Source organism: Phoca vitulina, unplaced genomic scaffold, assembly GCF_004348235.1.
Source record: "Phoca vitulina isolate PV1807 unplaced genomic scaffold, GSC_HSeal_1.0 scaffold99, whole genome shotgun sequence".
In the NCBI taxonomy this organism is placed as follows: Eukaryota; Metazoa; Chordata; class Mammalia; order Carnivora; family Phocidae; genus Phoca; species Phoca vitulina.
This window is the reverse complement of record NW_022589802.1, coordinates 2,282,237-2,309,434: the sequence shown is the minus strand read 5'-3', so window position 1 is coordinate 2,309,434 and position 27,198 is coordinate 2,282,237. Positions and strand designations below refer to the sequence as shown.

General features: G+C 48.1%; 1 protein-coding gene across 1 annotated transcript; it reads left to right on the top strand.

The window, feature by feature from the left end:
- The first annotated feature begins 1,328 nt into the window (after positions 1 to 1,328).
- FATE1 (fetal and adult testis expressed 1) lies at positions 1,329 to 27,187 on the top strand. Its single transcript, XM_032397500.1, has 7 exons — positions 1,329 to 1,474; positions 1,846 to 1,916; positions 20,259 to 20,388; positions 21,400 to 21,527; positions 25,248 to 25,354; positions 25,762 to 25,840; positions 26,605 to 27,187. The coding sequence occupies exons 1-7, from the start codon at positions 1,411 to 1,413 to the stop codon at positions 26,734 to 26,736; spliced, it is 711 nt and encodes a 236-aa protein (XP_032253391.1). The 5' UTR covers positions 1,329 to 1,410; the 3' UTR covers positions 26,737 to 27,187.
- The last annotated feature ends 11 nt before the right edge of the window (positions 27,188 to 27,198 follow it).

Below are 27,198 nucleotides of genomic sequence, written 5' to 3'. Positions count from 1 at the left end.
GGGAGCTCTGGGAAGAGAGCCTGGGGAAGGATGGGAAGCTGTGAGTGGCACAGGGGGTGACCTGCCTCATGAGGTGCTCCTTTGACCTTTGACCAGGCCAGCGGGGGTGGGAGTCACATCCCAGGGCCAAGAGGGTGCCCTGTAGGCTTTGGGGTGTGATTTCATTGTGACTCTGCTTTTCTCCTTTGCCAGGCAAGTGAGACGCTGGGTCTGAGGGAGGAACAATGGCAGGTGAGTTTGCCAGGGCCCAGGCCAAGGGGTGAGGGGCCATGCCCAGGGGCTCACAGGAAAGGTGCCTGTTCACTTTTCTTTCTTTTTCTTTTTTAAGATTTTATTTGTTTATTTGACAGAGACATAGAGAGTTAGAGAGAGACCACAAGTAGGCAGACAGGCAGGCAGAGGGAGAGGGAGAAGCAGGCTCTCCTCTGAGCAGGGAGCCCGATTCAGGGCTCGATCCCAAGACCCTGGGATCATGACCTGAGCCAAAGGCAGATGTTTAACCGACTGAGCCACCTAGGTGCCCTGCATGCTCACTTTTCAAGTCCTTCCCAGCTTGCCTGTCCCCAGGGTGACCTTGTAGATGTGCACCTGCCCAGGCCACTATGACAGAGACTAGTACTACAGGGCACCTGCTGTTTGGTAAAGCCCTGCCTGCCTGGGCCCTGCAAGGGGCTGGGTGACAGGAGAACTAGCTCAGGTTTACAGAGGCCTATAACCGATACCATGCTGGTGGCTGGACCGTAGCTGGGTCCCTCCCTTTGGAATAAGTAGATATGACCAGCATTCAGTGACATTTTTGCAGGAAGCATCTGTGTGGTCTACGAAGGCTTAGATTCTCTACATAGATCCTGCTACCCCTTTCCCAGAGGCACTCTCAGATTTGTATGCACCCAATGCCCTGATCTAGCCCAGAATGGGTTTGTACTAGATTGTCTGGGGCCGGGCTATTGATGATGGCACAGGTGGTCATTCAGGTGGAGGGACGCCGCCCTTGTAGAGTCATATGCGGTGATTTGTTATTGGTCACCAGCAACATGCCCTTCCCTCTCATTCAGATCCCATTTTCCTCCGTAACACCCGAGGCCCTAGTCTCCTCGGGTCGGTGGTATTCTAAGCTGACACGTCATGGCATCAGAGAAAGTCAGCCTTTTGATCCCTTTTACAAAGGCCTCGCCGTATCTGGGGTGGGGTCTTGCCTGCCAGCTTTGTCTTGCTTCCCCTCCTCACTATGCTTCTGTGTCTGGGCTGAGTCTGGTTTGAAGGAGCCCCTGGGCCCCTGCCCACTCCAGGCTTCAGTGCAGATCTCTCCTCAGTGTTTCTGGAGGCCAAGAATGCCCATTCGGTCCTGAAACGGTTCCCTCGTGCCAATGAATTCCTGGAGGAGTTGCGCCAGGGCACCATTGAGCGAGAATGCATGGAGGAGGTCTGCAGCTACGAGGAGGTCAAGGAGGTGTTCGAGGACAAAGAGAAAACGGCACGTACTGCCCCGGGGCCGGCTTCTGGGAGCAGGGGCAGCCTCAGGAATAACAAGAGCAGGCCCTGGGATCTCAGGCCAGTCAGAAGCAATGAAGGAAAGATAGCCCAGTCTCAGGCCATAGAAGGACAGACAACATGTCCTTAGAGTCCCAGCTGCCTGATTCTGGGGACCTCTTCACTTGGGAGCATTGTCCTTTGTCCTGGGTGCATTCCATAGCCTCTCAGGTAGCTGAGAGACCAGTCAGATGGGGCAGGGTGGGGAGCCGCCCCAGGCCCTGCTGAACTTGCCAGACTAGCTGAAGTTCTCTGAGGTCCAGCTGGGGCATGAGGTCTTGCATGTAAGTGTAAGCGGCCCTTCTTCTTTTGTAGATGGAGTTCTGGAAGGGGTACCCGAATGCAGTCTACTCAGTCCGAGACCCTGCACAAAGCTCAGATGCCATGTACGTGGTGGTGCCCCTTCTGGGGGTGGCGTTGCTGATTGTCATTGCCCTGTTCATCATCTGGAGGTGCCAGCTGCAGAAAGCCACCCGTCATCACCCGTCGTATGCTCAGAACCGGTACCTAGCCAGTCGCGCTGGGCACAGCCTCCCCCGGGTCATGGTGTACCGGGGCACTGGGCATAGCCAGGGGGAGTCCTCTGGGCACCGTGAGGCAGGGAACAACGCGCAGGTGGTGCTGGGGCCCAGTCGAGGGGGCCGAACCACGGTTCGCCTCGAGAGCACCCTCTACCTCCCTGAGCTCTCTCTCTCCAGGCTGTCCAGTGCCACTCCTCCCCCATCCTATGAGGAGGTGACTGCGCCCCAGGAGAGCAGCAATGAGGAGGCGAGCGTCTCTTATAGCGACCCACCCCCGAAGTATGAGGAGATAGTGGCCACCAACCCTGGCTTGGACAAGTAGTAGGACTTCTGTCCTGTCCGGAGTGAAAGCTTCTTTAAGGGGTCTCCTATTATTATTATTATTTTTTTTTTCTTTTTTACTTTTTAAAGACTGTGCCACCACAAAACAGCCTTAGCCTCCTGTTGCCAAATAATTTCCTAACCGTGGATTTGTAGGAAGTCAGTTGTCAGAGACAGGTGGAGGGGGCGGGGGGGTAGGGAACACACATGCGTCAAAGCCCCTGGGGAGAGCCACAGGCTAGAGAGCCCAGCTCTTCCCAAAACCCCCATGCTCCCGCCATCCTGTCCTCCCATCAGGAACTGGCTTCTCTTATGCCAAAGGTATTACCCCATTGAGTTGATTGTGGCCAGAATGTCCATAGGCTCAGGCCCCAGGGCCACGCAGCTGGCTGGAGACCTGTCTCTGTCTGGAAGCCTAGGCCACAGAGATGAGGGAGAGAAGCTAGCCCTTCAGCAACCCCTTTTCCTCAACAGTCCTGTGCTTTCTGTCTTTGCTTACATTTTGAGCACAGGGACAAGGACTGAACAACAACTACAAAAAAGGGTAATAACAAATGAATAAGTGACCAACACAATAAAACAAAACAATATAACCTGGGCCATTCATAGGGGACTGAGGGAAATCAGATCTGTGAGACTCCCCTGCCCCAACACCCACCCCCACGCTGCTGACCACGTTAAAAGGAATATCTAGAGCAAGCTGGAAGGAGGACAGGGTGTGTGAAGGATGAGGGGCAAGGGCCTAGCTGCCGGATTGAGCGAGAGGCCTGTGTGAACTTGGCCATCCTGGAGGCTAGCTCTGGTTCTAGTGTGCTTGGCCTCCTGAAGACCTTGACTTTCTAGATATGTGTACCCGCTGTGCTAAAACCGCTACGCACTGGCCTGAGCCCAATCAGAGCACTGGGAAAACTAACGCTGGTGACCCTGCCTGGGGAGCCCGTGGCCTCTGAGTGGTTGGGGGTACGGGCTGGGGCAGAGAGCTGAAGTTTTCTCCTACAGAGGTTGATTGGCCCATGGAATGACTAAACCCATGAACTTGGCCTCCTCAGCACTGTGCTTTCTGGCTTTGAACTTTTAGGATACTTCCTTTTTCGTGAGCAGGTGCATTGAGTTGAACTTGAACTGCAGATGACTGACTTCTCCTTAATAATGGTGCCCACCTGGGGAAAAGATCCTGAAGTGTCCCTTTTTAGAAATTTCTTGGCAGGGGAGGTGGGGAAGCCTGTGACGTGGGGTCAAAGGCCCATTCAGGGTTTGCTGTGTTATTGCCAGGTGCTGGTCCATTTTTAGTAACCCCCTTCTCTGGCCCAGGGGCTGTCCACCTCTGCATTTCAGTGAGGCTTTGGACAGCAGTGGGGCAGAAGTGACCTGCCCTTTAACCGACCGTGACCACGTAAAAGACTCTCGATACCGCTTCCCCTCACCCCTGCATGTCCATCCTTCTGGCCCCAGTGCCAAATCACTTTTCCTCTGTGGTGCTTTAAAAAATGTAGCAAATTTTTGTGGGGTCCAAACACGTGCACAGCCAGGGTCTATCGGCAAGCCACTGAGAAGACAAGCTTCTTTCTGTCCGAACAGCTCTCCGAGACAGGCATCGGGTCTCCTTCTTTGACAGCAACCCTGCCTCGAGGCCACAGATGACTTCTGGAGGCCCCTCCCGTCCTGAGGACTGGCCTTGGGACATGCTTCAAGTTCAGGAGACTTGTGTTCCTATCCCAGTGAGGCCACCAGCTTCGACAACTTGACCTGGTGGCTGGGGTTTTCCATCCTTCCCACTCCCTCCCAGGCCTATGGGAGGCTGACTGAGCTAATGCCTGTGCAGTTCTTGAAGCACCGGGGAGCTAGTGCAGTTTGCCCTTAGGAAGAGTCTTCTAGAAATGTGTAGCTTATAGGAGACCAGTCTTAGCGGAGGCCTTCACGTGACGCTGATGCTGAGTCTCAACTTGGGATCTCAGTCTCCTGCCAGTTGACACTTTCTGCCCCCTCCTCCTTCCCCAAGAGCTCTCTGATGCCCGAGGTGCTGACCAGGTGCGTTCCACCTTTCCTTCCTTCCCCTTTTCCTCCCTCCAGGCCTCTAACACTACACTCTTGCCCTTCCTCACAAAGGTGTTTTTGGGCCTAGAAAGGCCCCCCTTTTTCCACGACGGAGGCTGTGGTCACTCCTGGTTGGCCATGTTGGAGGACCTGGGGCGGCCCGAAGCTCTGGGGCCAGCCCTGCCCTCCCAGCATTTCCTCAGGCAGGTGCCTGCGTGTGACCCGGGGGCATGGGAGGAGAGAGCCAGGCATGGGCCCTAGTGACCAGAGCCGAAGGGAGTAGGCCAAGGAACGCCTGCTGCCTTTGGCATCTGCTGAGCCCTTCCCTGCCAAGCTGGGTGGAGATGGGAGGGAGTGGGAAGCAGGAGCCTGGCCCGGTGGAGGACAGCACGTGTTGTGTCCTTCAGGCGCCGAGCCAGGGCCTGCAGGGAGAGCGCACAGGCAGCTCCTAGGGCCCTGTGTTCTCCTGTTAAGGTGCTTCGCAGGATTCTTCCAGGTGGGCTTGCCACCGTGGTCTCTGGGACGTTTTTTGCAGTATATTGTAGGAAAAAAAGACCGTACAGTACACAATGGTCATAACTCCTCGCGGTGCACATTTGGCTTTTACGAATGCTCTGTATATATCTTTTCAAACTCTGTCTTTGTATGGACGTTGGTTTGATGTGACGCTGAATCTGTAGTAGCCACATTTTTGTTGTTTTGGGACTTTGTGTGTGTGCGTGTGTGTGCCTGTACGCGTGTGCACGTTGCCTTTTCTCATGTGCTTATATCTGAGACAATAGCCGGTGTGTGGCTATATTTGTACCAGGAGGGTACCAGTCTGAAGGGAGGAAGGTCACCTCCTGGGGCTGGACAGGCTTTTGACAGGGCCCTGAGGGAGGAAAGCTGAGATTAGCTGTCCAAGCCCCCGGAAAGGCACCACCTTCTGCCCCCACTTCACAAAAAGTTTTCGGAGAAGACTAAGCCTCCACCCTGTGGGACCCCTCACTCACACACCCTTTTGGCCTGGTGTCCCCCACCTCTGCTCCTATTCTGTGGGTATCAACAGCTGAGGGAGATCTGAGCACTTCTGGGCCTTTTTGTTTTTTATTTTTATATTTTGGTGGGAAAAAATGTGTGACTATTGACTTTGGGACTGGTGGGGCTAGTTATTCAGATATTTTTCATTAAGAAAAAAGAGAAAAGGCTTTAAAAACCTTTTTAAGACTTTTTAAAATGAGAATCGCAAACCTGTCCCTCCACGCTGCTCCCCATCGCCTGGGGTTTTCAAGATGAAAGCACAGGAGAAAGAGTGAAGCAACATCTAGCAGGAGCCTCCTCTTCTGCTTGTGAATCCCACTGCCATTAGTGTGAATTCCTTAGGGTGCTTGGGAAAACAGGAATCTGCCCTGTGGGTTGGATGTGGCCTTTCTGGTGGCCTGAATATGAGGAATTCGGGACAGGAAAGTGTCTTTTTGTTAAGGAGTTGGAGCCAGATGGTTCCTCTCTGGCTGCTGGTTGATCTTTTGACAAACAAATGGTATCCCATGAGAAGAAGGAAAAAACAACACTGCCTCTAGATTGTTCTTTTGTCGGGGGGGGGGGTGGGGAAAGGGGGGGTCCTATTCACCTACTCTCTGTGTTTCTAAGAGTGTGCCTATGTGCTATGTCTTGCATGTGCTTTCATGTTCAAGGCCGAGATGGAGAGCTGGGCAGCAAAGCTTTTCTGCTTGACAAGTAATGAAGCTCCATTTCAGGATTGTGCCCATTCAGAAACAAGTACATCCTCCCCACTGAACTCTGCTCATACTAATCAGTATAATTAGCTAATTTCAAAGTACTGTAATCAGACTGCCTGCAACCATGGTAAAAGCCTATTAATTTGAAGCCCACTAATTCAGAACTTATAGAAAATCACAACTTAAGATAATTCATGGTATCTGCGATTCTTGCTCTGTGGAAATATTTGAAATATTCTTCGCTTTAGTCAATTTTCAGGGTCCTATGTCTAAGAGGGATCTAGTTAAAATGAGCACCTTTTTCAAATAAAAGGCTCAAGACATCAGGGATCCCTTCACCGTGCCTTCAGCTTTGGGGCTCAGCAATTCTCGTGTGTAAGGCTCTTTCTGCGTAGGATGGTCTCTTGGTCTCTCTCCATTGTGGGAAGGGTGGGTGCTGCAGGTTTTCATTCTCCTAGCCTGCAATTTAAAGTAACGTAACTGTGTATCTTGCTAAATATTCTGTAAGGCAGATGTTCTGCTATCAGACTGGCCACTCCCATCATTCGCCCCTAAATATTAAATGTAGGGAGGTTTTCCTTTCACAGGCTGTGGGCGGTGAGTCTCTCTCTAGCAAGAATTTCTCTGACAAGGATATCCAAACACTGTACTGAGACATCTGACCGTTGAATGGTGCCTGCCCTTCCCCCGCCCCCAGCCTGAGCATTAACACAGATATTCAAAATTGGAACAAATCCCACAGCTGCTTTTGCCTCCCGATCTATCTCCCCTTCTGGATGCCACTTTCCCAGGCCTGAACACACCTGCTATTTCACTCTGTGATTGTGAATTTGTGACAGTGGAAACCCTGATATGTGCAACTGAGCTTATAGACATGATTACTGTGAAATGGATTAATTTTGGTACCACTTTAAACTGTGCTTGTATTCATGTGCTGCCCCGTGTCAGCTGGGAGATCTGTACATTCACTGGAGCCTGGGAGCAACCGATATACTTGCTTCTGATTCTCTCTCTCTCTCTCTTTTTATAATTGTTGAGTTTAGCTGTTAAATTTCGTCTCTTTCTGTACAAGAAGATAATTAATAATAATAAAGAGCACATGGCATTCACTTGTGTCCTGTCCTCATCAGTCTTGGATCCCTGCTGACTCCCAAACTTTCGCGGAGGAAATGGATGGTTGTGGGCCAAACTTGTTTTTCCCAAAAGTCAGACTGTGTAGATAAGGAAACAGCCCAAACCAGTTTAGAAGCAGGAAGCGGAGATGTCTTGGGTTCTAAAGATTGTCCTCATGTGTGTAAGATGATCTCCTGGCCCATCCCCCTGGGATGTGGTTAGTAAAGTCTGTGGCCAATCAAGTTAGCAACTTCCCTGGCACCTGATCCCTGGTTACTAACAGAGTTGTCTCTTTTGCTAAAAGGATGCCTTGCTTGGTTTCAGAGCTGGGGGAGGGTTGGGAGGGAGAAATTTTTCTGTGTCCTGTGAAGGTAGGATTTAAAACTCAGGCATCACCCTGGCTCTGCTTCCTAAATTCAGAGGATGGCAAGAGTCAGAGACTGTTCAGAGGGCAAGGGTGCCCTTGCTTCCCCTTGGTGGAAGCATAGTCTTAGCCCCAAACACTCCCAGCTGTTGGTGTGGGGTGAGATATGGCCATGGGATATGGCCAGTACCAGTTGGGCCAATCCCCAGTAATGAAAATAATCCACGCTTTAATAGGAAAAGCCATGGCAGTGATGAGAAAATGACAATGAAACTTAGGGCCTCCTTCGAGGATTGAATGTGGAGGCTAAATGCCAGAACTGATGACCAGGGGCCTTGGGTTCCATTCTTATCTGGGACTGGCTTGTTGAGTGAAGCCAACCTTCTGGGGATGTGGAGAAGTCAAGTGAATACTCTTCAAGCAGACTCCAGGACACAGGTGGGGTCACATTCTGAATATGGGTTTTGAACTTTAGGCTCTTTTTGTCAGAAACAAGCGTTCTAGGCAGTGACTTAGAGTCCTAGGCTAGCCCACGTGAGGAAGCTAATACATGAGGGAGGCCCCAGGCTCCCAAAGTCCCTGTTGGGCACCATCCGAGGGACTGGGCCTCGCTTTCTTGTTTTCGTGTTGTACCACAAGACCACAGGTTGTGGGGCCAAGGCACTGGGATTGCTTATGGACCGTGAGGGCAAGTCAGGAGCAGAGACTTAAAGGAGTGATGGCAGGGAAGGGGGCAGAGACTGCTTCTTGGGTGTGGCTTGGGATCCCTTTTGTCATTCTTTCCCCAAGCCTCCACCTTGTATTACTGCCAAACTCTTCAAGCAGCTGGTCCGAGACTGCACCTACTGAAGGGACGGAGGGATAGTGGGAAGGATCCATGAGTTGTGCTTGGAAATAATCATAGACAGCATTTATTGAGCACTTAGGGTATGCCAGGCCTTGTGGATGCATTAACTGAGACAATCCTTCCAACAAACCTGTGATAGCTGAGGGAAGGAAGGCCATTTGACCAAGGGCTCACAGACAGGAAGTGCTGCCCTCATCAAGGGGAACTCACGTCTGTCCTGAATGCCCCACACCCCGGCCACTCATATGACACTGCTAGTCTCCTTTGGAGGTTACTTTGCTTTTGTTTTCCCGTTGACTGTCCAACCTGCCAGCACCCTCACACCTCCTCCTGCCCAACTGTTAATTCCACAAGAGCAGGGGCCATGTAAAACGTTTTTCTCCCCACTTCTTCCTTACACTTCGGCACAGTGGCTCACGGTCAGTGTTCAATGAAATAAAATGTGTTGATTGATTATATTCTCCAATTAGGACCCAAGCTTCATGTGTTAGTTTGCTCGGGCGGCCCTAACAAAGTACCACAGACTGGATGGCTTAAATGACGGAAATGCATTCTCTTACAGTTCTAGAGGTTGGTTCGCTGAGATCCCGGTGTTGGCGGGGTTGGTTTCTTCTAAAGCCTTTCCCTTTGGCTTCTAGACCACCCTTTTCTGCCTGTGACCTCACATGTTCTTCCCTATGTGTGTATTGTTGTCCTAATCTCCTCTTGGTGTAAGGGTGAACGCTTTTGATCTCATTTAACCTCAGTTACTTCTTTAAAGATCCTATCTCCCAAAACAATCACATTCTGAGGTACTGGAGGTCAGGACTTCAACATCTGAATGGGGGGGGGGCGGTTTGGGCGGGAAACACAATTCAGGCTATAACATTCCATCTATAGCAGGGGGAGACTTTGTTGCTCCTTATCCCAACCCTGAGCACATCACACACACTCTGGAAAAGCTTGGGGGTGGACATCAGGACTTCTCTGAGATGCTGGCAAAGACAGGGGCACCTTGTCAGGCTCAAATCAGGCCCCCCACAGCAGTTTCTTCCCTGCCACAAATGGACAGGCCTGGGCCAGTTGCCAAAGGTCCTAACAGCCCAGGTGGGATTGGGACAGAAGTGGGCTTCAGCATAGTTTTCCCAGGGTCCCTCTGAGGAGAGTGATGTGAGAACCCAAAGCCTGAAGAATAGACAAAATCTCAGACTTTTTTTTGACAAAATACGTTTTTTTTTTTTTAAGAATCACAAGACTAGCAGCTCCAATAACAGTGACTTTCAGCAATTTCTCTGAAGAACTCAAACTGCATGATGGATTCAGTTTCACCAGGCTTTATGTGCTACAAAAATAAGGCTGGCTAACATTTCATATCAGACTGGTTACACTAAATCGCAACAGCACAGTGGGTGGGCCAGTCAGTCCTAGCGCTCCTGAATCCTGGGGCTGACAAGGGCATATGGGGGTAGGTGCTGACAGAGCATGGTGTTCCAGAAGCTGGCTGTGTCCCTGCTTCAAGCCAAGCCATGGGGCCCCAGAAGGGAGTACAGCAACATGCTAGGTCCTCCCTTTCTGGAACTCTGGGCCTAGTTTTGTGGGGAAGGCATTAGACAAGCCACAGCAATGAACCATGTTGAACTTTCTGGTAGGGGAAGTCTGGGGGGCTGGGGCTGCGGGCTGCCAGAGAAAGCCTTCCTGAGGAAGCCAGGCCCAACCTAAAGCTTGAAGTAGGAATCAATCAGGCAGAAGAGCATGGAAGACAATTAAATCAGGCAGAGGAATGGCATGTGAAGGGGCCTAGAGTCCAGCAAGGCTATCATATTTTTAAGGAAACAGAAGAAGCCAGGGTAGGGTAAGGGGAAATCCTTGAGCAAGATGAGATTGGAGAAGCCGAGGGAAGGCAGCCCATGCAGGGCCCCGAGGCCACACTCAGGGCTGTAGTCTTTACTCTCTAGTGAGAATGGGAAGGCACTGAGGTATCTTTGAGAAGCAGGAGGATATGGCCAGGCCTGTTACATTTAAAATAATCAGTCTGCCTGTTATGTGGGTAATGGGCTGAAGGGGTCATGACAGGATCCAAGAGATAAGTATGAGGCCATGCAGTCATCCAGGCAAGAGGCGGTGACGGGATTGCCTAGGGGAGTGGCAGAGAAGACAGAGGGAAGTAGACTACTGAGAAGATTTTTGCTCAAACACAGAATTATATATTGAGGAGGTTGTATCAGGGTTCTCCAGAGACACAGAACGAGTAGGAGATGTATACAAAGATAGAGAGTTGGACATACAGGTACCCCCCCGCTTTTCAAGTTTGCTTTACACCACTTTTATGAAAGACCTACATTAGTAACTGTTTTTGCTAACTGAAAGAAACCAGCAGAAGATTTTTGCTTTTACAAAAATAGGCCCAAAGCAACAACACTGTCCATTGTTCAACATTTGTTTTGCAGTGACCTGTTCCAGAGGCTGTGTGTACCCACCAAGCTTCTTCCTCACAAGCTGCACTTGGCATCTCAGCTTTGAACTGTGTCTATGAGCATCTGTGCTTTATCTGTTTTTGGAAGTTTTTATTTAAATTCCAATTAGTTAACATACAGTGTAATATTAGTTTCAGGTGTATGATATAGGGATTCAACACTTCATACATCACCCCGTGCTCATCACAAGTACACTCCTTCATCCCCATCACCTGTTTCATCCGTCCCCTCATCCTTTGCCCCTCTGGTAACCATCACTTTATTCTCTAGAGGTAAGAGTCTGGTTCTTGGTTTGCCTCTCTCTCTTTTCCCTTTGCTCGTCTGTTTTGTTTCTTAAATCCCACATGTGAGTGAAATCATATGGCATTTGTCTTTCTCTGACTTATTTCACTTAGCATAATACCCTCTAGCTCCATCCACGTCATTGCAAATGGCAAGATTTCATTCTTTTTGATGGCTGAGTAATATCCCATTGTGCATATATACCGCATCTTCTTTATCCATTCATCTGTCGATGGACAGCTGAGCTTTTCTCATAGTTTGGCTATTGTGGACATTGCTGCTATAAAGGGGTAATTCTATTTTTAACTTTTTGAGGAACCTCCATACTGTTTTCCACAGTGGCTGATCTGTGCTTTATCTTGATTTATTTTGTGCATCTGTCAGCAAGAGGTGTCCTAAGGCATCAGAAAGGCCTGACAGAGGTTATTTTTTGGGTCTGAGGACACTCAAAAATTTTTTCCATATAAATTAATAGTAATTGCTTCTTTCCTTTAAGTCATTTTGGTTTATGAAAGATTTCATAGGAATACTCTACTTTTGGATAGCAGGGGAAACCTGTGTGGATATAAATCTATATATTTATATCTGTAATCTCTTTTTCTCTCTCTCCATCTATCTGTATGTATATATCTATCTATCTATAGATATCTATCTATATATCTATATTTCTATCTATCTATCTATCATCTATCGAGATTGATTTATTATAAGGAATTGCCTCATGCAATTGTAATTATAGAGGCCAAGAATTCTTACAATCTGCCCTCTGCAAGCTGGAGATCCAGGACAGCCAGTGGTAAAGTTCTAGTCTGAGTCCAAAGGCCTGAGATCCAGAGAGCCAATGAGGGAGTTCATTGAGACAGAGAGTTCAGAGAGAGTTCAAAGGCAGGAGAAGACCAGTATCCCAGCTGAAGTAGTCAGGTAGGGAGAGAGAGAGAGAGAGAGAGAAACAAGAAACAAGGGGAGTGAGTAGGTGAATTCCCCCTTCTTCTAACTTTTGTTCTATTCAAGCCCTTAAAGGATTGTGTGATGTTCACTCACACTGGGCAGGGCCATCTGCTTACTGAGTCCACTGATTCAAATGTTGATCTCATCCAGAAACACCCTCAGAGACACATCCAGAAACAAGGTTTAATCTGGGCACCCCATGGCCCAGTCAAGGTGACACATAAAATTAATGATCATAGGTGGAACAGAACTATGCATAGTGACTGATTGGTTGGGAGGGGTGGGGAAAAGTCCCAGATGACTCTGAGGCTTGGGGGCTCAGACTGTGGGGTAGATGGCAGGACCATTCACTGGGAAGGGTCAGAGCAGAGGAAGAGAGAGGACAATGATGTGAAATGCTTCCAAGAAGTCAAGTAAGATGAAGAGTGAAGTGGGTTCATGGGAAGGAGCTGCCAGGAGGTTGCTGATAACTTTGGTCTGAGGCAGTTTCAGTTGAATTGTGGATGAGAAAGGCAGACTAGAATGAGGAGAGGAATGTCTGGGAGGTAAAGGAGTGGAGACACTGTGCATGGTGGTAACGACATTTTCAAAGAATTGAGAAAGGCCAGTAGTATGAGTGAGACAAGACACCGAAGCAGGACAGTGTTTTTTCTTTTTTTAATATTCAGGTCATTTTAATTCAACAACTACTTAATGAGCTCCTACCAGGAGTCAGGTCTTGTGCTAAGTGCATGGGAGACAGACAGTGCTGAGTGAGGCTGACAAGGTCTCTGCCCTCATGAAACCAATATCCCCATGCTGGGAAAGATGTGATGATATTTCAGTGCTGAAGAGAATCATCCTGGCAAGGAGGAGAAGCTGAAGACCCTAGAAAATGCAGAGATGGGTCACTGATAAAGCTGGAGCACCTTTTATAATGAGCAGGAGGCTTCATGGCCTCTGTGAGAATCCCAGCAGCTGGGCTTCAAGCACTAACTCTGCTAGGAGCTGAGTGCTTCATATTCCATGCCTCCTGACCTGCCTTTTCCCCAATAGGACCACTGAGGCACATTGTTGCTAAGTGAGGAGCTAGGACTCCAACCCCAAGAGGTTGCGGGCAGGGGACTGTTGGACTGCAGAGCCTGGGCTCTGACCCACCCCATCCTCCCTGGTGTGTGTTCTTTGTGTTAGGATCTGCCTGCTAGCTCTGTCTTGGGAGAGTGAAGGGCAGGTCAATGCGGCATGGGGCTGGAGGCTGCTTGCTGAGGCTCTCTTGAGCCAGTTCTTCCCTTGGGACCGACCTCCTCCTCTTCTACCAAGGACCCTGGATCACCAATCTTAAAGCATTGGTTTGCTTCTAAGCCCTGCCACCGAATTGTGAAGTGGCCCAGCTTGTCCACCTAAAATGGGGGATACTGGGAGGAGTATCTGCTTGTTGGAAAAAACACGCAGCTTCTCAGGCCTGGGTTTCTCAGCTTGGGTTCCTTCACCTCATTCTCCAGCCCAGAGGAGCAGCTGCTGCACCATTTTTTCCACCTCTTCATTATGGTTGGTCATTTTCCTTTGGCTTCTGATTCTCCTGAATTTTACATACACATCACATTTCGGTCTTTGGACATGGAAACAATTGGAAGCAGATACATTTCAATCTGAGGAGTCACTGTGCAGGTGAGGCCATGGACTCTGCCAGGTCACCTTATCTGACGCCCTCGCCGGGGATCAGGAGAGAGGGCCTTTCCCACCCACTCCAAGGGTTCCCTGTACATGGAGAAAGGTAACTGACAGGCAGACAACTAAACCCCTCCAGGTTTCCAAATGTGCTGCCAGATTTGGGGGCAAGGGGTTCTCAGGCCAGCAGAGACAAGGAGCAGCAGAGACAGCAGCTGGCTACACCAGGAGCCAGAAGGCAAGCTTCCCAGTCTTTGCTCTTTGGGGCTATTCTGTCCCACAGGCACACAGTGCAGTCCTGAGTTCCTTTCTGGGCACCTAGCTAGCAACAATTCCCCAACACTCAGTTGCAGCTGTACGGCAGTTTTTCAGGCAGCCTGCTCCTGTGGGGGCTACTCCAGGGGCTGCAGGGAGGGCCATGACTGCTGAGATGCAAGCTTGGCAGTCAGGGCTGTGGCTCTGTGTCAGTATCTTTAACCCACTTCTGCTGGGGCTGCTCCCTCCAGACTGGACCAGAGTTTGGGGGTGGGTGGGGTCATGACCAGCATTTCCACCCAGTCCAAGCCACCTCAGGAAGTAGTGAGCTGTCCAGGAGGTGTGCAGTCAGAGGCTGTCGGTGCTGGGAACAAGAGTCAGTCTCTCGCTCTTAGGTTGACAAAGCTTGAGGGACCACCCACCACATTTCCAGGAAGGCAGAGTGTAGCAGGATTTAGGGCAGCACTGCCACAAAAACAAGCCCCCGCTACTATCCCCACAGACCCGTGGACTTCCTTCCTGTCTGTCAGCTTGTTTCTGTCTGCCCTCTAAGCCTGAGTTCCATGAAGACAGGAAATTTATCCCTAGTATCAGGACCTGACACCCAGTCAGTCTTGATTGAAGACAGTCATACTGAATGAGAAGTGCCCACATTTGGAAATCGAAGTACTCCCTATAACCTTCTGCTGGTGGCCCTGTCCCTATGGGGGGGTGCTGGAATGAGTCCAAAGGGCTGCCCCCATATGCTCCTGCCACTTATTTCCCTCTCTCTGCTTACGAGGTGGTCCTCATTCCCTGGGCCTTACAGTCCCTGAAGTTTATGCTTCTGTCCTCCCTGTGTCTTTAAGGAATGCAAGGCTCCGCTAGTCCTTCTTCCCTTTCCCTTCTGGTCGGGGAGACCCTGGGGCTCCAGGGATGACATCAGTGCCAGCTGCTTCCAGGAGCAGGAAGGAGAATTGTTTACAGGTTCATAAGTTTCATTAGCAAGAGGAGAGGAAGCTCCCAGATGCCTGGGATCTAAGTTTACAGCCCAATTCAGGGTTGTTCGTTTGGGCTTGGGACTGTAGCTGCCTGAAACTGAGCAGGGCTGGGATGCAGTAGACCACTGCACCTGCTAGCTTTGAATGGTCTCTTCCATAGAACCCCAATATGAGAAAGTGACGAAAGTGAGCTGCTCTCTGTGAAGAGAGGCTGGAGTCTGCCCTGAAGCCCAGGTAGCCCCAGCATACCTCCCTGAAACCATAAAACAGTTTAAAACTGGGTTTAGCCCAATCTTCCATGTGAAGATGGGAGACAGGGGCTCAGAGCATGGGAAACAACTAGCCTAAGATGCCCCAGTGTCACTCCCAGGTGTACGGATCCTGGGCCCGGGGTCCTGGAGGCGGGTGGTCGGGCAGGCAGAGAGACAGACAGACATAAGACAAGAGCAGACAGGCAAGCAGACAGGCCGACAACAGCCTGCTCTGTGGGGGGGCTGGATGCCCTCTAGATTTCAGCACAAACTTGGATGCAATTAACTGGAATTGTTTGGTCCCCAGTGGAGGCTATGTGCTCATGGTTACCTTTAGGGAAAAAGATGATATGTTTTCTTTGGAGACGCTTAGCTTGAAAGGAGGGAGAGCTTTCATCTCCATCCCTTTCTGTTAATAAAACAGCTCTCATTTTAATAAAGATCCAAGCCCTCCAGCAGACAGTTCACAGGAAAGAAATACAGAAGATCAATAAACATATGAAAAATTGCTCAGGTTTATTCATAATTAAAGCAATAAAATTAAAGCAACAATGAGATAGATATCATTTTCTACCCATCATACTGATGCCTTTTAGAAAGTTTCATAAAATCTTCTGTTGATAAGGCTGTGAAGAAAACAGAACTTTCTTCCTCTTGTTGAGATCCCACTTGGCACAGTCTCGTAGGAAGGGCACTGACAATATCGGTCAATATTAGTAAAAATTGTCCACATACATACCCTAGAACCACACAAATTCCACTTCTAGGCACCTGCTCTACAAAAATATTTACATATGTGTGCAAAGAGGCATGTCCAGGAATGCTCACGGTTTCTTGTTTATAAAAGTGAAAAACTCTAGACACCCAAAATGTCCACAAGCGGATCAATAAACAGGGGCGCAGCTGTGCAGCAAAAGCTGTGTTTAAAAGATGTGAGGGAGATTTGTTCTGACATGCAAGATCCCCAAGGCACACTGTGCACTTAAAAAAGTAAGTTGCTTATTTCTCAATAAAACTGAGAAAAAAATTCCATGAAACCTTAAAAAAAAAAAAAAGAAAGAAAGAAAGAAAGTGATAGACAAGAATTCCCTGGCCTTCCCTTTCATTGAAATGTGTACATGTAAGTTACACATTTCTATGTGTTTTTCTTTTAAACTTTTATAAGGACTTTCCTATTATGTCTCAGGTACTTGCAAAAAAAAAAAAAAAGTAAACTGCAGAATGGGCATGTACCTCAAATGTATGATCTCATTTGTGTAAAACACTGCAAACATATACACACATCTCAGCCAGATAGTCTCTGGACCCCTCCTTCCCCTTTCCAGAGGCATCTGTCTCATCTCCGGGGTGGAAAGAGCTTTGGGCTCTCTGGCCCTCTTTTCTGGGGAGCCTTCCACTGGGGTCTAGGTCTCTGTAAACCCACCACCTACACTAACCATGAGCCATCCTCCGGGCCCCCATAAGGCTTGGCAGAGTTCTCTGATCTAGGGATGCTCTAGGCCTTCAAGCCCCCAAGGTTGGCACACTAGACAGTGGGGGCTTTCCAGCCACACTGTAAAGAGGGGATTGTTAGCTCCATTGTCAAATGGGGAGACTGAGGCCCAAAGAAAGGAAAGACTTGCTCAAGGTCAAATCATGAGATCATGATGAGGATGGGCAGGGCGTAGGGTTGCCAGATATAAAATAAAGGATACACAGTCTAATGTGAATGTCAGATAAACCATGAATAAATTTTTAGTGCAAGTTTGTCTCAAATGTTGCACAGAGTGTACTAACACTAAAATCTTCCTTGTTGTTTATTTGAAATTCAAATTCAATTGACATTCTGTATCTGTATTTGCTTAATCTGGCAACCCTGGCCAGGCAGAGGCCCATGGTTCCTGCTTCCCAGGCTCCTGAGTCCCACAAAAGCACACTTCTCTGCTCCTAAGGTGGCCTTCCAGAAAGCTCAGATTTCATTGCAGCTGCTCCACTGGATCTGGGAAGGGCTTCCTCAGGGCCCTCAGGAATGTAGGCAAGGCCTATGTCAGCTGGACAGGTGGGGACAGGGAGGGGGCCAGGCAGCCCAGATCATGCCACCCTCTCTAGGCAAGTTCCAGCTTTTCCCTTTCTCTCTCACGCTTTCCTTCCTCCCTTCCTCTTTTCCTCCCTGTTTCCTCCTCTTCTTCCCACCTGGCCCCAGCTGTGCTTGGCTCCTTTTGCAAATAGCCTCCTCTTCCCCCAGGGATGTTGGAGTTATTCCCAAGGGCCGAGTGTTCACCTCTGGTGGTTGTATCAGTCAGCGTTCTCTAGAGAAAAGAAACCAATAGGATATATGTATGTATGTGTATGTACATAGAGATTTCTTTTAAGGAGTTGGCTCCTGCCACTGTGGGGCTAGCAAGGCCAAAATTTGCAGGGCAGGCCTGCACACTGGAATCTTAGGCAGGGAGAGATGTTGCAGTCTTTAAAAAATTTTTTTTTACATTTGAGTATAGTTGACACACAATGTTATATTGGTTTCAGGTGTACAACATAATGATTCAACAAGTTTATACATTATGCTATTCTCAGCACGAATGTAGCTGTCGTCTGTCACCATACAATGCTATTTTAATATTACTGACTATATTTTTCATGCTGTACCTTTTATTCCCATGACTTCTTCATTCCATAACTGGAAGTCTGTATTTCCCACTCCCCTTCTCCCATTTCACCCATCCTCCTGCCCCCCTCCTCTCTGGAAACCATCAGTTTGTTCTCTGTATTTATAGGTCTGGTTCTGCTTTTTGCTTGTTGTTTTAGATTCCACATATGAGTGAAATCATATGGTATTTGTCTTTCTCTGTCTGACTTATTTCACTTAGCATAATACCCACTAGGTCCATCCACATTGTCGCAAAAGGCATGATTTCATCTTTTTTTAATGGCTGTACAATATTCCACTGTATATGTATATGCCACATCTTCCTTATTCAATATCCAATATTCCTATGGATGGACACTTGGGCTGCTTCCGTATCTTGGCTATTGTAAATAATGCTGCAATAAACATAGGGGTGCATATTTCTTTTCAAATTAGTGTTTTTATTTTCTTTGTTGTTGTTGTTGTTTTATTTCATTTTCTTTGGGTAAATACCCAGTAGTAGAATTATTGTTTCATATGTTATTTCTATTTATAATTTTCTTTGAATTTTATTTTATTATGTTAGTCACCGTACAATACATCATTAGTTTTTGATGCAGTGATCCACGATTCATTGTTTGTGTATAACACCCAGTGCTCCATGCAGTACGTGCCCTCCTTAATACCCATCACCGGGCTCATCCATCCCCCCACCCCTCTCCCCTCTAAAACCCTCAGTTTGCTTCTCAGAGTCCATAGTCTCTCATGGTTCCTCTCCCCCTCGGATTTCCCCCCCTTCATTTTTCCCTTCCTTCTCCTAATGTCCTCCATGCTATTCCTTATGTTCCACAAATAAGTGAAACCATATGATAATTGACTTTCTCTGCTTGACTTATTTCACTTAGCATAATCTCCTTCAGTCCTATCCATGTTGATGTATAATTTTTTGAGGAAACTCAATTCTGTTTTCCACAGTGGCTGCACCAATTTACATTCCCACCAACAGTGCATGAGGGTTTCTTTTTTTTCCACATCCTCGCCAACACTTGTTTCTTGTATTGTTGAGCCATTCTGACAGGTGTGAGGTGATATCTCATTGTGGTTTTGATTTACATTTCCCTCATGGTAAGTGAGGTTGAGCATCTTTTCACGTGTCTGTTGGCCATCTGGATGTCTTCTTTGGAAACATGTCTATTCAGGTCCCCAGCCCATTTTTTAATTGGAGTTTTTGTTTTTGTTGAGTTGTATCAGTTCTTTATATATTTTGGATTTTAAGGCCTTCTCAGATATAGCATTTGCACATATCTTTTCCCATTCACTAGGTTGCCTTTCTGTTTTGTGATGGTTTCCTTTACTGTGCCAAAGCTTTTTATTTTGATATAATCCCAGTAGTTTATGTTTGCTCTTTTTTCCTGATGCTGCAGTCTTGAGCAGAATTTCTTCTCTTCTGGGAAACCTCAGTGTTTGCTCTTCAGGCCTTTCAACTGATTAAATGAGGTCCATCCACATTACCAAGGATTAGTAATGTCCTTTATTTAAAGCCCACAGAGTGTAGATGTTAACAAAGCTACAAAATATCTTCATAGCAACACCTAGACTAGTGTTTGATGGAATAACTGGGAACTACAGGCTACCCAAATGGACAGGTAAACTTGACCCTTAGAGTGGTCTAATCACTAGGGAAGCTGAGGGAGAATTTGGACTTAGACCAGGGACTGTAGGGCATGCCTGGGGATGGTGGGGCCTCCCCAGTGGCTGCAGGCAGATCCCTTCTTTCCTGCCCTTCCCTCCTTTGGTTCTCATGGTTCCTGCCCAGGCTGACCCAGGGCGTCAAAAGGCCATCTCCCTTCCCTGGGAACTCCAGATTGGGAGAGACAGGATGTGTTCTGCAGAGGATGCCTTCCGAGGGGTGCTGTGGCCTGGATTACTAGCCAGAGCTGGGCTTGCAGAAGCCATGACAGTCTTGGGATCTAACCCTGTTTTGACTACTGACTGGCTCTGGGGTCCTGTGCCAGACCTGCTTCTCTTTATTTTATTTATTCTCTTTTAGTACTTGCTTCTCTTTAGAAATGTTGGAGGGTGGATCCCACCTGCCCCTCAATGGGGCCAAATCAAGTGACCTGAGAGCCAGGGTAGTTCTCACGGGCAAAGTTTCTGACACTTATCTTTCCTTCTAAGTTGCTTACAGAGTAGCAGGGGAGAAGGCTGTGAACCAAGCCAACAAGATACAGCAGGAACACAAGGTGCTGGGTCCAAGGCCTGAGCCCCGTGAGGGAGTCTGGCTCCACCCCCATATCCAGCTATATCTTGCTTGAGCTCCTACCCCTTGAAGAGCTGATTTTCCAAGTGCCTTCTCTGTGCCCTGCTTCCTGTGTATCCTTGGCTATAGCTTAAAAGTGAAAAACTGGCCGTGATGGCAGGAGGACCCCCTAGCATCAAGGAGGAGATGGAAACATCCCTGGCTGAAGAGCTGGTTCCTGGAAGCTATATGCAAAACCAAGAGCACCAGGTGATAGCAGGTGAGGAGCCCCTGTAATGTCCCTTTCCTTGGGTCTCTGCACCTGTGCAAGGTGTGTGTATGGCTGGGCAGACTCATATATATGCATGTATGTGTGGCTATGGGTGTGTCTGTGCCTTGGTATGCATATACATGTACTTGTGGCTGGAGGGACAGGGAAGCTGGGAGGAAAGGAATTGATGATGTGAGCATTTTGCAGCCTGTGAGAGTAGGATAAGGACCACATGGGTGGTCCTTATCTCCCCCTTGTTCAAGCTACCACTGTGTCTATGGCAAAGCACCCAGAGGGCTCAATTTATAAGATCAATCAGATCAATTCTCTCCTCTAGTCCTTCAATGCTTTCTCTTCCTTTAGCGTAAAATCCAAACTCCTTTCTATGATCTACAAGAGCCAATCAAGGTGACCTCCTCAAGATATTTCATGCTGTGGCACGGTGACCCACTGCACACTGCATTTATGCTTGTCCTTATAACAGCCCAAGGCTGGTTCTTCCTCACAGCCTTTGTGTTGACTGTTACCTCTGCCTGGGATGCTCTTTCCCTAGATTTTACATGGCAGGGATCTTTTTCTCTTTCAGGTCTCTGCCTCAATGTTGTTTCTGACTTTTCTAGAAGTAGTCCCTTCCTTTTGCCATGTTGCCCTGTTCTTATCACTTTGGGAGCATGTATCTCTTGATCTGAATTAACACTGATGGATTATTTCTGTTTTGCCCCCTCACTCATGCTATGCACACACAGACAGTTGGTTACTTGATTGCTGAGATCTTGTCTCTTGGTCATTGCTCTCCTTCCAGTAACCTAGCCCAGAGCGTGGCCCTCAGTAAATACTTGCTAAACTTTTGAACAGATGAACAGACTGAGGCCTGGGATCTGCCAATGGACAGCAGCTAATGAGTGTTGAATGATTCCTAAGAAGTTTGGGTACCTTATCCTCTTTCTGGTGCATCCCGTGCCCAGGAAGCCTTGGCACAGCCTCTATGGGTGTTCCTGGGGCTTTTCTTCTTCTCCCTAGAAATGATGGAGCATGGATCCCAGTCCCTGGGTGCCTCTCGGCGGCGACAAAAGTTGGATCCAAAGCCTGCTGGCTCTGCTGCAGGTCAACCGATTTGGAATATGACTGCCACCCGGCCCAAGAAAACGGTACTGTATGGAGCCCTTGGCATGCAACGGCTGGGTTGGGGTTGGGAGTATAAGCTGCCTGATGATGGTAGGTCAAGCAGAGCCAGATGTTGACTTGGGGGCAAGGGAGGAAGCTCCTGTGTACTGGTGAGGCAGTGAAGGCAGGGATGTCCAATGAGGGGTCATGGCCATCCTTTGGTAGGCTGGGAGTTCAACCTTGAGAGTCCAGAACACCTGAATCACATATTACTTGGGGACTACATATACACTTTACTCTGCGAAACTAGTGTGTGTGAAATGAAACTTTCCTTCATAAATAAATGAATGAATAAATCTCTATTTCTCTATATATCTATATTTTATATATAAATATTTATCTATATAAATTATAATTATATAAATTATTTAATTATTAATTAAATAATCAGCCTGGGCAGGAACCAAGAGAACCAAAGGAGGGAAGAGCAGGAAAGAAAGCATCTGCCTGCAGCCACTGGGGAGTCCCACCATCCCCAGGCATGCCCTACAGTCCCTGGTCTAAGTCCAAATTCTCCCTCAGCTTCCCTAGTGATTAGATCACTCTAAGGGTCAAGTTTACCTGTCCATTTGGGTAGCTTTTAGTTCCCAGTTATTCCATCAAACACTAGTCTAGGTGTTGCTATGAAAGTATTTTGTAGCTTCGTTAACATCTATACTCTGTGGACTTTAAGTAAAGGATTACTAATCTTTGATAATGTGGATGGGCCGCATCTAATAGATTAAATATAAATATATATAAATAAAAAATATATTTCTCAGGGCTGGGACAAAAGTAAGGCAAATTAGGTTCCTATGCTCCCTTGCCGTTAGGAATTCCAATCAATTGAATCTGACTATTTTGTAGCCAATCCTTTAAACTAATTTAATGTGAGTTAAGGAATGTTCTAGAAAAAAAAATGGCAGGTACAATGTTACAAAGGATACTGGGAAAAGGCAGCCATTTTGGAGAGGAGGGAGACCTGAGTGTTCTGGGGAATCACGTGAGTTCTCTCACTGTGTAGCCAGTCTTTTAGGTTTTATTCACTGGTGGGTGAGGGGAAGTTTTAGAAACATGGTTGCTATGCTGTTGCAGAAGTTACTGGGAAAAGATAACCAAGTTGGAGAGGAGGGGGACCTGACTGTTGGAAGAAATCATGTGAGTTTCAAGTTCTGTATCCAGTCCTTTAAAGCTACTTTCACTGCGAGTGAGGGAAAGTTTTAGAAAAATGGTTGTTATACTGTTGCAAAGGTTACTGGGAAAAGGCAACTAGGTTGGAGAGGGAGGGAGACCAAATGTTCTAGGAAATAACCTGAGTCCCATTGTTCTGTAGCTAATCCTTTAAGCTACATTCACCTTGGGTGAGGGAATGTTCCAGAAAAAAAAAAAAGGCAGCCATATTGTTGCAAAGGGTACTGGGAAAAGGCAGCCATTTTGGAGAGGAGGATGACCTGAATATTCTAGGGAATCACTTGAGTCAGGTAGTTCTGTAGTGGGTTCTGTTAGCCAGGGTCACCATGGTGTTACAGTGTTGCAGAGGTTAGTGGGGAAAGGCAACAAGGTTGGAGAGTAAGGAGGCCTGGCTGTTCTAGGGAATGAGTTATGATAAAGGCCCAAATGATTCCACTGCTAATGAATAAAGAGAAATAGAGCTCTCAGATCAGAGACCTCCTGGGAAAGAAAATAAATCAGAAATACTGAATTGGCTTCTTGTGTCCAAAAGTGGAATTCAAATCAAATTGCTCCAGCAGTTCAGGCTCCAGCAAGCCACCCATGCCCATGAGACTGAGGGAGAATAGGGTGTTTGGGGGGCAGTGGGGAGACATAATCTCTGGATTAATTATAGTTACCTATTAGGACCACAGGAGTACTTTAAAAAGAAAGTCATTATATTGAATTTAGAAATTAGACATTTACGGGGCACCTGGGTGGCTCAGTCGTTGGGCGTCTGCCTTCGGCTCAGGTCATGATCCCAGGGTCCTGGGATCAAGCCCCGCATCGGGCTCCCTGCTCGGCGGGGAGCCTCCTTCTCCCTCTCCCACTCCCCCTGCTTGTGTTCCTGCTCTCGCTGTCTCTCTCTCTGTCAAATAAATAAATAAAATCTTTTTTAAAAAAAGAAATTAGACATTTAGAATTAAGAAACTTATCAATTCTATTTATCATTTACTTTTGAGCCAAAAAAAAAAAAAAAAAGAATGGAACCGTAACCACCTCTGAGAGAACCACAACATGAAAGGACAAAAAAATTTCATAATAGTGTTCCACTGATTTGGGTGTGGGGGAACTAGTGTGCCTTGAAAAGTACATGAAAATAAAAATAACACTTTTTGAAATAGTAGAGGGAAGCTAGGACTTGTTGAAATTCATAGATTTTCTTAATCTCCATCAAATTGCTATAAAAGTCTTATGTTTTACAATGCATATAATTCTAAATAAAGGGTTTCTAAAATTAAAAACAAAAAAGCAACAAGACAACTGGTTTTGAACAGTTAGACCTGTCTTATGATGGAAACCACAATAGGCTATCATCGACTTGCAGATGTTGTCACATTAATTCTTGTTATATTTATGTGTTAAAAACAAACTATGTTATTTCAAACAAACAAACCCCAGCCACCAGTTACTCATCCTTATTTGCCTTCAGATCTCTCAAAAAACCTTTTGTCTTTCTGATCCCAAACTGTAGGAAAATCAAGGGGATGGTGTAGAAATTGTTCTAAGAGAAACTCTCAATCAAATTCTCCTTTATAGTCCTGGGGTTTTCTTGACACATACTGTCATTTTCATCCTGAAGTTCCCCTTCAGTGGTGTACAATATGAGAGGCATCCTGGTATAATGGTTAAAAGCACAACCGCTGGAGCTGGAGCAAAATATCCTGGCTTTAAATGACTGCTCTGCTACTTACTATCTGTGTGACTCGGAGAAGTAATGTGACCTCTCTGTGTCTCAGTTTTCCAATCTTTCAAAATGGGATGATAGTAATGCCTGTTTTGAAGGGTCATGAAGAGGATTTAATGACTTGATGTTGGTAAGGGCTTACAGGGTGGCATGTGGCATGTGTTAAATCAAATAGCTTGTGAAATTTTTCATCTTGCACTGGAAACCTAGAGCTGAGATTTGAATCCAGGTGGGTCTGGCATGTTCTGTTCCTCTATCGCACATTGGCTCTTCAAGGCATGAGATACCCTAGCCCCAGAGCTGTGGGCCAGAGACATCCACTCCAGGTAGTCATTAGCAGATGGATAAAAATGAAAGCTGCTGGGATGACTGTGCTCACCCAGAGAAGGAGGTTATGGTCTCCCAGTGGCCAGGGTTCTATCCTGACCTCCAACACTTACTGTGTGTCCTTGGGAAGTACAGTCATTTGTCAGGCCTCAGTTTCCTTGGCTCTAAAATTGAGGTTTTCCATTCTCCTCTCTGACTCAGCTGATGTCTGCATGTGACAGTGCTGGCAGAGGACAGGGATCCCTGTCACTGCTCTTCTTTCCCCATAGCTTGGATGGCTAGAAGCTACTGAGGAGCATGGTATGGGCGGAGTTGTGGTAACTGGCCAACTTGTGGGATTCCCAAGCTCTTCCAGTGGTCTGAAGCTGCCAACCCTTGATTCCAGAGGATCAGGTTCCACGGGACTCCTGATAGGGTACACCATTGGTCTTAGGCAGTGGGAGGCAGCTGCTCAGTTGAGACTGAGTAGGCTACTTTTACTGACCATTCCTTTCTTTAGGGGCCCCAGGTGCCAATGCCCAGAATGTTGAGAGAACCAGGCCATGGTGATGCCCACCCCCAGGAGTATCCTGGTGGCTTCCAAAACATGAGATTCCACTATGAGCGGTAAGAAAGATCCCAGGGATCCTGCAGGAGGAAAGCTGGAGCTCTTTGGGCAGGGACCAGGGTGGACCAGATGGGCTAGCAAACAGACTGACCAGGAAGGTGTTGTGAGCAGCTGGCTATTCTTGGAATGTTGGGGCTCTGTTGTCTCCTCATCATAGCCCCTGAACCTCCTGGTCTTTTGCCCATTTGGGGCCTCTGAGCACACTGAGGCTGGGCTGGGGTGGCTCCCAGCCCTCAGGTCCCAGGATCTGCTTACCCGGGAAGGGAAGGACTCAGGATGACAGAGTCATTGTTTAGAAAAACGCCTGACTTTACCTGCTTGCCCTCATAGCCTTCCTATGCTCCCTGCCATGCCTGGCCTGGGACCACCAGCAGCTCCCAACCCTCTGTCTTTTCTTATTTCTCAGCAACCCAGACATAGATAGGCTGGCAGAGATTGGCCTGGAAGAGCTAAATGGACTGGAGATGGAAGTCATGAGAAGACAGGTAAGCATCTCTTGTGCTATGGACCCACTGGGAGGGTGGAAGCAGAATCATGGTGTCTTGGGGCAGGTGGGCCTCAGCAGCAATGAGACCACCCCCCTTGAAGTCATCTTAGCCTCTAGCTGTGGAGGTGAGGTTAGGCTCCCCTTCCTTTCCTCCCAGTCTTCAGGGCTCTAGTGTCCCATCTTGATGGCAGCCTCAGCCCTGCCTCTCTCCCTGAGATGTGTGGGAAGAGAATAGGGGAAGTCAAAAGGAGGACGAAGAGGCAACAGAAGAGGATAGAAATCTGTGCAGAGAGAATGGTGTTAAGAGGTCTGAGGGAGGGGTTGTCTTCTCAAGGAGAGGACACAGCAGGCCCGGAGGGACATCTGCCCTGGTGGCTGTCTCTGAACCCCGAGTGTCACCCATCCTGGAGCCTTTACTCCAGTGCTGCAGCTGCCCCCATGCCGGCCTGCTCCAGGACTGAAATGCCCTTCCCTGCCTCCCTCCGCACAGCTGGGACAGGCTGGACTCTTCCAGACAACTGGGTGAACACCAATGCGGGGGCAAGGCCGCTAGGCCTGCAAACACAAGCAGCCCGGCCCTCGGTCCCATGGGCCCACCCCAGCCCCTGGTTTCAATTGCTCTGCCTGTTTCTCACCCAGAGGCACTTTGGCCTCCCAAAGGGCAGCAAAGCCCCTTCCTGTACTAAGTTCATACTGTCCCCAGTGGTGAGCCATTGGCTTCCCCAGGAGAATCTCACTCACCAGCCGCTTTGGTCTCTGCAGCTGCACGTGATCACCAGCCGGCTGCGAGCCCTGGAGGACCAGGGTGCCACCTGGAGCTACAAGGATGCTCTGTTCTTCACCATGCTGGTGTCGGCCTGCGTCGCCAACCTGTGGCTGTGGATGCGCCAGTGAAGCCTCATGCCGCCTGAGCCCACTTCTCCTTCCTCTTCTTCCCTTTTCTCCCTGGGCCGCCCTTGTCCATCTTCCTTCCATCACCCCGCAGTCCTTAGCAGCGTCAGAGCCATTTTCTAACTCTGATTACACAGCTTGCCTGGGGGAGGCCCTAGCAGCTGGGAGGTAAAAGAAGTGTGGCATTCTAAAAGTCTGAATGGGCTGAAATGTAGCCACTTTGGAGGGTGAGGAGGGTGGCATCTCGTCCCCAGAGTAACACCAGTGGCAGGTGTTTCCTGCTTGCCCATCAGGGCTCCATAGTGACCATCTCAGAGCTGAAACTTGCCTCTGTGCCCTCAGTGTCCCTTCTGTTCCATCCTCTGTGGCAGGGGCTTGGCTGTGCATTCCCAGTTTTCTTCCACTTTGTGTACAGGGCTCTACACAGAAAATGCACTCAATAAAATTTCACTGATAGCAGCAAAC